Source organism: Dipodomys ordii, unplaced genomic scaffold (assembly GCF_000151885.1).
Source record: "Dipodomys ordii isolate 6190 unplaced genomic scaffold, Dord_2.0 Scaffold17, whole genome shotgun sequence".
Classification (NCBI taxonomy): Eukaryota; Metazoa; Chordata; class Mammalia; order Rodentia; family Heteromyidae; genus Dipodomys; species Dipodomys ordii.
Genome location: NW_012267233.1, coordinates 7,942,740 through 7,954,477, shown reverse-complemented (window position 1 = coordinate 7,954,477; position 11,738 = coordinate 7,942,740). Strand labels below are relative to the sequence as shown.

Here is an 11,738-nt window from a genome sequence, read left to right as displayed (position 1 = left end):
TGTGTGTGTGTGTGTGTGTGTGTGTGTGTGTGTGTGTGTGTGTGTGTGTTGATTCTTTGGAGGAGGAAGAGTCTGATAGGAAATTTAGTCAGCTGATGTTAAGATGCAAGACCAAGGGAAAATGCCTCCTACCTTCTTTGAAGCCATCCCTGATAACACAGCTCTATTTATAAGCGATCATTGTCACCAATGTCACTCTTTCCTCCTCATGACTATCCCTTGTTATTTCCTTTTCTCCATACCCAGTAGTTTCACTTCCTCAAGGTGGAAGCCATTCTTCCTCTGCTTAATTTCACACACCCCCTCTGGAACCCAAAGGGGCACATTCATAAGCTTCCAGCCATTGCTGTCCACTGAAGAGAAAGTTAAATTCATTTATCTCTATCTTCAAGGAGAAAAGAAAGGAAATTAAGCAGGAAAGGAAGCACAATGCCTAGTCCCCTCCACCAAAATAAAAGGTGTGTTCAAGGTCAAAGCCTGATGTAATTGAGTTAAAAAATAATAATAAACCAAAATAGCTGTGAGCAAAAATATGCCTGCTCTGCAGAATGCAGTTCAGCTAGAAGTCTTCATTAAATGTTCCAGTGCACACAATGTGTTAGCTGTGTGTTTGTGTTCTTGAGATGCTGTGAGATACCCTGTAGCTCATAAATACTGAAAAGGGACAGTTACCATGGTAACTAAGTGCTATTTAATGAATACCAAAGAACTGAAGCTCAAAGGATAGCCTTAAATTGCCAGAACATGAGTTACTGCCGCCACTGCTGCTGCCGCTGCTGCAGGCCTTCAAGTAGCTTACGTGCCTTTCTGTCTAATCAGATTTCTCACAAGTTGGCTAATTCGGTTGATCTCTGTCTTGACCATATCCCACCACAAGACTCTTGTCTCGAAACCAAAAGAAAACCATACTCCTGATTTCTTCCCTTTGATTGCAAATATCAAAGTATTCTACAGAAATGGGTCAAACATTTAGATAAGAGAAATTGTCCCTAGATTTAAGGCTTGGACCTGTGTACTGAGGCGTTGGGACACACACTTCTGCCACAAGCAATAGATACTGGTTCAGTGAGCTGTCAGGCTCAATACAGAAGACTCATTTACTTCCAAAAAAAGGTGAATGCTCCCTTTGCACTAAATGCAGTATTTTTTTTTTTGCTATTTTATTGTGCAGTGACACAGAAGAGTTATTGCAGCTGATTTTTGCAGAACTTTTTACAGGCTAATAATGTCTTAGGTAATCCTTCATCAGGGTGTTCAAACCTCCCCGTCAGATGCTCACTCACCATTTTCTCTCACCATCCATCACCACGTGTCACATGCAGTTGTTTTTTAGAGTCTCACCCCCACCCCCCACACACATCCATGAAAATAAGGCATGAAAGGGTGGCATTGTCTGAAAAGAAATGTACTCTTAACCTGACTTATGTAACTGTAACCTCTTTGTACATCACCTTTATAAATAACAATTTTAAAAAAGTTAAAAACAAATTAAAGCATGGCTGCCCTGGTTTTTCCTTCTAGTGAAATCCCTCCATAATGGTTCATTTTTAAGGTTATAGCTTGTGTGAGAAGCACACTTACTTCTACACATCATTAATACCAAACAAGAATAAAAGAAACAAATGGATCACGAGGCCAAAAATCATTAGCAAACGAGTCCACTCCAGGGGCTGGCTTGTTCTTGCATAACCAGCAGTTCAGATGGCCTGATTAGGAGTTGTCAAGTGCAGTGTGGGCTGTGGGTGCCCCCTTCAGGATCTGGCATGCAATGCCAGAGGTTGTTTTTTGCTAAAGCCATTTAAGGCAATTTAACAGGAAAATTTTGGCCAGTATCAAATGTTATGGCTAGACATAAAGCCTGAATATCACCAGCCTGAAGTTAACATTAAAATCTGGTAGGTAAAATAAGAAGGAGGAATTTCTTTTTTCTTTCTTTCTTTTTTTTTGGGGGGGGGGATCCAGTCGTGGGGCCTGAAATCTGGGCCTGGGCGCTGTCCCTCAGCTCTTCAGCTCAAGGCTAGCGCTCTACCACTTGAGCCACAGCGCCATTTCTGGCTTTTTTCTTTTTGCTTATGTGGTGCTGAGGAATCAAACCCAGGGCCTCAGACATGCAAGGCAAGCACTCTACCACTGAGCCACCTTCCCAGCCCCAAAAGGAGGAATTTCTTGCAAGAAAAATTCTTCCATCAATGTATCCATTGATTGATTTGATTAAATACTACTCTTCGAGGTAAGCTGTATTCAAAATCACCTCTGTGTCTAATAATGAGATTAAAGCTGGAGATAGTTCATGGCATCTTTGCCTTTGTGCTCCATTCTGCAGCTGAATCTGTTTTTCTTCTCATGTAATCCATGGCTCTTCTATCAGTGCCTCAGTTTACCTCACCTCCACTTTAACTTTGACTCTCAGAGAGAGCTTCTCAGAGAGAATAACTTTTCAGTTATTCTCCTTTCTTATGTGATTTTTTTAATAACTCTACTTGCTCTAACATAAGAAAGTGTTTTCCTCTTGAATTTCTGTGACACCGTGTTTCTGACTCTCATGTGATATCCTTGACACACATTTCTTTCTTAGATTGAGAATATTTGGCTTTGAACATCATCTCTCCTAAGACTGAAAGTTTCTGAAAGGCAGGACCTGACTCAGTGCTCCTTGACCCGTGGTGCAGGGTCCCCCAGGGGCTCCTGTGTGCCAGGGCTCTTCTCCCTCAGAGCTCTGCTTGACAAATCGCTCCTAACCAATCAAGGGATACTTAAAGAAAACAAAACCAGTAAAACAGCTTTTTCTCCAGTCTTTAGACCCCCCCCCCCCGCTTTTTAAAAAAAGTATATTCATCTGCATTCTTCCACTCTTTAAACAGCCAGTTATTGATCACATGCAATAACTTAAAAGTACAAAGTGAGGTTGGGTGCTGATGGATCAAATCTCAAATTCTAGCTATTCAGGAGGTTGAGATCTGAGAATTGCAGTTTGAAGCCAGCTTGGGCAGGGATATCTGTGAGACTCTTATGTCCAATTAACCACCACAAAGCCAGAAGTGGAGCTGTGGTTCAAATTGCAGAGCACCAGCCTTCAGCAAAAAAGCTTGACAGTGCCTAGGCCTTGAGTTCAAGTCCCAGTACTGGCACACAAAAAATGAAGCTGAAGAGATGCTATTTTGATTTGCTCCCTCCGCACAGCTGTTGCTGAATATCTTTCCAGTATTCCCTGATGCTACTGCTTCATCCATCAATCTTCCACGCACCATGGAAGACTTCTCATTCACCTAGCTGACAGCTGTGCTTCTACTTTATACTGAGCTAGGCCAGGACTATGTCCTCAACTAGGCCAGCATAATTTCCCACTCCTTGAATAGGGGCTGACCATAGTGACTTCCAGAAAGTACAATGTGGAAGACTAAATAACCATACTGTGGAGAAATCAATTATGCATCAGCCAGGTGAGTTGGGCCAACTTCAACAGGAATGGCATATCTAGAGCATGCTCCCTCATGTATGTGATGGATGTGGTGCCTACTTCTATAATTTTTTTTTTTTGGTCATGGGGCTTGAACTCTGGACTTGGGTGCTGTCCCTCAGCTCTTCAGCTCAAGGCTAGCGCTCTACCACTTGAGCTATAGCACCACTTCCAGTTTTCTGGCGGTTTATTGGAGATAAGAGTTTCACAGACTTTCCTACCCGGGCTGGCTTTGAACCACAGTCCTCAGATCTCAGCCTCCTGAGTAGCTAGGATTACAGGCATGAGCCACGGCTTCCTACTTCTATAATTTCCTACCCGAATACCTGTGGCCAGTAAAGAAAAAGAAATTTAAAAATCACAATAGAAAGAATCTTGCATGGGCTGGGAAGGTGGCTCAGTGGTAGAGCGCTTGCCTTGCATGCCTGAGGCCCTGGGTTCGATTCCTCAGCACCACATAAACAAAAAGAAAAAAACAAGCCGGAAGTGGCGCTGTGGCTCAAGTGGTAGAGCGCTAGCCTTGAGCTGAAGAGCTGAGGGACAGCGCCCAGGCCCAGAGTTCAGACCCCACGACCGGACCCAAAAGAAAAAAAAAAGAATCTTGCAAAATACTTGACCAATGTTCCTCAAAGCTGAAATACTCATCAAAAAGGCCGGAGAAACGACTACAAAGCAGAGCTGCCTAAGTATACATGATGTGGGGTCTGGGATGAAATTATGTGAAACAAAAGGAATATTAGGTAAAAAAAAAATAAAGTGGCTCTAGTTAATAATAACACTGTGCCAGGCACCAGTGGCTCATGCCTGTAATCCTGTAATCACAGTTCCAAGCCAGCTAGGCAGGAAAGACTGTGAGCCTCTTACCTCTGATTAACTACCAAAAAACCAGAAGTGGAGCTCAGGGACTGTGTACAGACCCTGAGTTCAAGCCCCAGGGAACAACCAATAATGATAATAACAATAATAATAACAATAACAATAATATTATAGTACTATAGGTTCATTAGTAGTGAAAAACATACCAGACTAATGTTAAGACAGTCAATGTTAAGATATTAAAAAATAACTGTGAGTTGATGGGAACTCTTGGTAATATCCCTGCAATTTTTCTGTAAGTCTAAAACTATTCTGAAATGAAACATCTCTTTTTCAACATGAAACTAGCCCTGAAAAATATGAATGAAGGTCAAAGTAAAGAGACTGAGATGCACTGTTGTGGATGGTGTGTGGAATGCATTAGAGTTCAAGGAGGTGGGTGGGGGACCCACATGGAAGCCAGGGCTCATCTAGTGTCTAAAGGCCGTGGAAGGCTATAGCTGATGTAGAAAGTTAAAGAAAGCTAAAAAATAGTGTGACCCATTGGGAAGCTCCCAGTTGAGGTCATCAGCATAAATTTTAATGGGGGACATCCAGCCATATGAGTAACTATCTCCTAGCAAACAGGCCAGGAATAGAGAATGCAGGTGTGGCAGTCCTCCCGGTTAGCACTTAGCCGAGTCTCTCCCTTTGAATGAGAACCCTTTCTACAATCTGAGCAAATTTCACATGGAAAAAATAAGTAGTGATAGTGTAAACTATTCTGATGGTGGCTTAGAGAATTTTTTTTTTTAAAGAAAGAGGTGGTCACCAGTGGCTCACGCCTGTAATCCTAGTTTCACAGGAGGCTGAGATCCAAGGATCACGGTTCAAAGCCAGCCTGGCAGTGGTAGAGCACAATTTTGAGCACAAAAACTCAGAGACAGTAGTATTGAGGCCCTGAGTTCAAACCCCAAGATTGTCAGGAAATAAAAAATAAAAATAAAAAAAAGAATTCAAAGAAACCAAGAGGGGCTATATTAGCTGAACATAGTAATTATAACAACATTCCTCCATTTTTTCCAATAGGATAGTAAAATACAGAAAGAAAGTGGTCTCCAGCTTATTTGTTATTTGTTTGTTTATTGCTAATACTGGAGCTCCATTTCAAGGCCTGGGTGCTGTCCCTTAGATTCTTCCTTCAAGTTCAGTGCTCTATCACTTGAGCCACAGCTCTACTTCTGACTTTTTCGTGGCCTTTCCTGCCCTGGCTGGTTTCAAACTATGATCTTCAGAGCTCAGCTTCCTGAGTACTTGGGATCATAGGCATAAGCCACCAGTGTTGGCTTTCTAGTTTATTTTTTAAAGAATTTAAAGGTCAGAGAAACAGAACCATCTGGCTCATCTACCTTCCTGGAAGACAGGCAAATTAGCTGAAAATAACCAAAAATGAAGATGCTTTTCAAAGCCTGGCATTGGCCTTACAGAAAAAGATAAAAGTTACAATAACACATATGTTGTGTTTGTGTCACATTGTCCTTGTTCATAAAGCACAATCACAGTGATTATCTCATGGCAACCCAATGAAAACCTTATTAGGTAGGTAGGCACAGCAAACTTTGCTAATCTCGTTTTACACACGAGGGGGTAGACATGCAGTCATTTCATCTTATTTGTGTGTGTGTGTGTGTGTATGTGTGTTGCTGGAGATCAAACCTCTGTATGCTGGACTGAGCCAGAAGTACAAAGACCTTAAACAACCTTGGACAGAGCTCAGTTTTCTAGACCAACACATCAGGCTCTTAGCCCTCAGCTGGTTTTCATGGTTTCTAGTGCTAAGCTGAGGTCTCTGGAGTACTAGACTCCTTTCTAGTACTACAGTAGACAGAGTACTAAAGACTTTGTACTAATAAGTAAGTGCCAAATGCATACCTTTATTGCAAAAGAAGTACATATAAGGACTTTAAGATTTTTTTCTTTTATCATTATTACATAAAAGCAGCATAGGTTTTATATAAGAAATACCCAACAAACTGATGAAGGAGATAGAAAACAACTTAAATGCTTAGAAGCTTTTTAGTCTGACCTTAAGTTAGTTATTCTTAGAGTAGAAACAAGGGAAATTAAGCAGGTAATATGTAGAATAATTATAGAAGAATGTAGAATAACTGCACATCTGGATCATTATGTACTATTGTAAAGCAGCTGAATAGGAGAAGAAGGACAAAACAATGTTATAGAAATCAGTATCTTGTGAGAAAGTATCTAAATTTGTATAGTCTAAAACATGACTCATGGAGACATAATCAGTCTATAAATAACCCCCAGGCAGCCATATGTGATAAATAAAGCAAGGGAATTATTCACAATTTTACTTTCTGGTCATTTCTTTTTGTCCAGTTGTCATAGGAAGACAATGCTTTATACCTAAGCCTCTGAAACTACACATCATCCTCAGAAACTAAAACAGCCAAAGAGGATCTCGAGGATGGGGCATGTTGCCATAATTAGGTGGAGAGTTAAGAAGAAGAACCACATGAAGGCCTTCCAAGTTTCAAGTTAACCTGGACAGTCATATTGCTCAAGAGGGTCTTCTCATTTTTCCTTCAACCTTGATAAGAGAGAGCAAAATCAAACCCCGCAAAAGGTTGCAGTTTCGGGCCCAAAGTGGATGGAATACATGGAACATGAACAGTGAAATAGAACACCAAGTGTTCTGCTTTGAAATAAGGAGACTGCATGGTACCAAATCTCGCACAAAGTGTGCATGGTAATAAAGTCACAGCCAGTAGATAGGTCCCCATATCCAAATTGTCACTCCATTGTACAGTTACACTTTCCTCATCATGGTAAAGTAATCATATTTGCCTTGCTTAGTAAATTATATTTTAGGCACCAAAAGTATCTTTTACCCACCTCTACTAGAAATCTGTGGAAACACAAATTAATACTAATTATCATAATGACTTTTATGCTTTGAACTTAAAAATAACCATTTTCCACAAATATTTCATTCATATGATAGTTTAAAAAATGTTTAAAAAATGTTGAAAATGTCTCCACTTTAAATTTTTCTAGGTTTTTTTTTTTAATGAAACATCATACTTGACCAGGTATGGCAGAACATGCCTATAATCCAAGCTACTCAGGAGGGAGAAACTGGGAGGATTGTGGTTTGAGGCCAGCCTGGGCCAAAAGTTAGTGGAGGGAACCCTCCTCCCCGTCTCAACTAATAAGCCAGGCATATTGGTATGCATATAAACACACACACACACACACACACACACACACACACACACACACACACACACACACACACACACCTTTGGTCCCAGCTTTAAGTGAGTTAAAGGTAAAAGGCCAGCCAGGGTAAAAAAAAAAAAAAAAAACATAAAAAATAACTAGAGTAAAAAAGGGCTGAGGGTATGGCTCCAATGACAGGTTGCCTGCCCACCAAATATGAAGAAGCTCTTAGTTCAAATCCCGTGCCCTCAAAATGAAACAAAAATCAAAACCTCATGATCTCCCAAAGCTGCAAAATGTTTCAAAGGACCTATCAGGGTCCAGTTGTTGAGGTAGCCCAAACGATTTGAGTAACAGCAAAGATGACCTCTGTGGGCATAAACAGCCTCTGCAGAGCAGGGCTTAAAATATCAGGTCTCTAAATGCAGCCAGCTCCATTCAGCCACAGACCAACTTGAGCAGTGTGTTTTCCATGTGCCTTTCCAAACACAATTTTTCTAGCCTACTAGAAAAGCATCCACATTTGAATCTACAAGGCAGTGAATCTTTGTCAGGCAGTTGGTCCTTGTGAACCTAATAGCAAAGACCTTGAACTGTACCTCATTGGAGTCTTAGGATATTTATGTAAATTAGGCAACCATACCACCAATCACTGCATTGCACAGATTTTAAGCCAGTTTCATGAGATGTTGGTGGTTAGCTAGGAGGGACTTGTCCTGACCATGACTTACCAGCCACGTGAACTTAGCTCTAGATTGAGTCAACTAATGCTCAGCAGGTAGCATTTTATGAAACCACCCGAGGTTTGTTTTTAGATTCACAGCTCTTTAGAGCTTAGTGTTCTGAACAAAATAATCATCTTTTTCCAGAGGGTGGTGTATCAGGAACACTTTAATTGAAGTTGAGTCTTTTTAATTTAATTTAATTTTTCTTTTGGTTCCAATACTGTTTGTTGAAATCAAAGCCTAGCAGTCTCACTTAGCCTTCTTGGTCATGACTGAGTGCTACCACTTGAGCCATGCCTCCAGTTCAGCATTTTGCTAATCAGTTGGAGATAGACTCTTGATTACTTGTCTACTTGGGCTGGCTTCAGACTGAAATCCTTAGATCTCAGTCTCTTGAGTAACTATGATCATCGGCATGGGCCACCAGTACCCAGGTGAAACTGGGTCTTTGTGACAATATCATCTCAAAGAAACTATACATTTTTGCTTACTACAATAAAAAAAAAACTTACTTGACTTAGAATAAATGACTCTACCATGAAGGCAGGGCCTGTTGCATTCTTATTTACATATGCATGTGTGCATGCAAAGTATAGCATTTCCTCCATCACAAGTACGGTATTTATGAGAAATACAAGCCAGCACGCAGGTTCTATCTGCGCTAGCATCCTGGGAGGAGAAATCAGCAGAACTTCCACCTTGACACAATACTTTCTTGAATTGGTGGAACTTGCCAGGCCCGCAATATTAACATAGAATTATGGAAATTGGAAACAAAAGCTGGGTCTACTGGGAACGATAGGCTCGAGATGAACTCAACTGGAAAATTTGGCTAACTCAAAGTGACATCTTCTGTGCTGGAATTTTTCTATCTGAAAGCTTTGAAAAGATTGTAATTAATTTTGAGTTTGCAATTCATCCCTTTTCAAATTAAACCTTTTCTTTTCTTCAGGGTTCTCCATTCCCTTCAAGTGAACTTGACCAAGCACTGAAGTGGTAAATTCATATTGGGTTTTCTATGCAGATCCATTTCCAGAGAAGGCAACACAGGTTTTACATTTTTTATGCTTCCCCCACCCCCATACACCCAGGGAAAAGACAACACTCAGAAGGAAAATTTCATCTTGTGCACAGGCTCAAAATTCCTGAGGATGGTAAATTACCTCACAAGGAAAGGTTGACTCAGAGGAGGAGAATGATGGAGGAATATGACAGTAATTGAGATGCGTGGTACACATAAATGGACACATTAAATTGAAACTCCTTGGTCCAACTATTTGAAGATAATCAAAACATTGAAAAGGAAAAGAAAAAAACCAAAGCAAGATTAAAAGCAAAGCAAAATTGCTTTGCAAGTTAGTGCTTTTCCTCCAGGGTAAAACCATGGACTGTAAGAACTCAGATTTACCTTGTGGCGTTTGGGTCCCAAATCACAATGTCAGCATCTGACCCTACAGCGATCCTTCCTTTTCTTGGGTAAAGATTAAAGATTTTGGCTGCATTTGTACTGGTAACTGCCACAAAGCGGTTTTCATCCATTTTACCACTATGCTGTAAAACAATCCAAAAAACATATGTGGATTTTGATCATCAAAAACAAAACAAAACACGAGTTCTGCATCTCCTCAGGCAAATAAAACTCTACCTAACGTTTTCTACTGTGAAGCTACCACATCTGTGGATGCTAGCCAGCCTTAATCATAATGGCAAGGATGGAGATAATGGCTCACATATGGAAGCCTGACTTCTCAAAGCCTATCAGCTTAAAAACAACGCCAGTAATTTTTCCTCCATCTTTCCTGAACCGTCGTGTTAAGGTTCCTACAGATGAGTGCTAAAGGTTGGCCGTGATTATTTTCAGTCTTCATAGAAAGTTTGCTCTGCTAACTACTATTTTTATGATCTGGCTTACTTATTGCCAACCTAAGACTTATGAGATGATCATGTAAATATTAGGTAAAATGTTACAGTTAAAATAAGACTGGTGGTGAGGCTTTTAAAATCAGATGACAATGCCTTCAGAAAGATGAAAAAAATCTACTTAAGGGCTTCCATTTTATGTAACTGAAATTTACATGATCAACAATCAAGGACATTCTATTGCAAGAGATTTAATATGAAAACGATGATAAAGGGTTTATCTCTATGTATATTTATATGATAAGCATGATCCTAAGGTTTATTTAATTAGTCCTGCCTCAGAAATGATTAAAATCCATGTACTGGAAGTAGTGGTCCCAAAAGTAAATCATCTAAATGTTTCAGAAAATAACAGCAATTCCACGCATGTTATTAGGAACTCGCCAATCACTTTAAAGCCCTTTTTATTCTCAGGAACTATTCTAGGTTGTGGAAATGAAGATACTTATAATAATACCAGTTCAAGGACTATAATCAAGAAAATCTCAGTAGAGGGAAAAGAAGGGGAGTCATCTGGGATGGTTAAAGAATGGAGAGGGGGAGGAGCTAAAGAGGATGATCAATAGAAGCTAGAGTTAGAGATGTCCTGAAGATCCTTGTAGTAAATGAATGGTTCAAATACTGTCCTTTCAGTAATGGAGAAAATCAAAAGGATGACTAAAAGTAGTGTGAACACAACTTCATGTTGACTGGAATATAGGCTGGATGGTAGCAAACGGGGCCCAGAAAACAAGGACATACTGATGTGAGATGACTGGTATTGATCCAAGCAAAAAACAGAAACCTACAATCAGGTTGCCTGCATTCATGTGGAGGGAAGGAGATATTTTTGAATTGTGATTGACAGGACGTGGTAAGTAATGAGAATTAGAAGTGGGTAGTATACATAGGAGAAAAATAAACAATATTCTGCATTGTGAAAATAAGACTCATGTCATCTAAGACAGGGCTTCTGGGAGATGGGTTAAGAAGGGGACCTGAGATCTAGCCAGTCTCCTCCACCCATCTGTACAACTGCACATATCCATTAGCTTGACAAGTCAGCACATGGACACTTCATCATTTGATCCTTCTCCATCCTAGGGAGAACATTTTTTATTCATGGAATATTTTCTCCCTAGACTTTGAGAGTTATTATTCATGTCCCTTCATATAGCATTTAAAAAAAATAGATCTAAAATTTTTAAATAGGCCAGTTACAAAGGTCTCATGAAAAGGAGGTAATAAAGGTATGAAGGTAATAAACATTCTTCATGTGCTTTCCATCATCCCAAGTATCCACCATACAGAGACATTGGAGACATGGGATAAAGGAACGTGAGAAACAAAGCAGAAGAGCCACATATGTCAGAAACTTCCAGAATAACACTCTGGACCCACTCTAGACATTTAAAAATAGTGTATCTTCTGAGCTGAACCAAGCAAAGAAGAGAATTGTTTGCAGATGCTGTCTTGGTGGGATGGAGTTAGATTCCCAGATTCCACTAGAGTAAAAAACAATCAGAGGGGGGAGGCTGGGAAGGGATGTGAAGGGTAAACAAAGGAGGAGGCTGCAATGCTTGGTAAGAAATGTATGCATTATCCTGCCCATGTAATTG

At 40.2% G+C, this 11,738-nt stretch overlaps 1 protein-coding gene across 1 annotated transcript in view; it reads right to left on the bottom strand.

The window, feature by feature from the left end:
- Positions 1–11,738, bottom strand: part of Dpys (dihydropyrimidinase) — a 72,802-nt gene that overhangs the window by 31,491 nt on the left and 29,573 nt on the right. Inside the window, 1 exon segment of the mRNA XM_013012585.1 lies at positions 9,629–9,771. Within this exon segment, the coding sequence (XP_012868039.1) occupies positions 9,629–9,771 (143 nt within the window).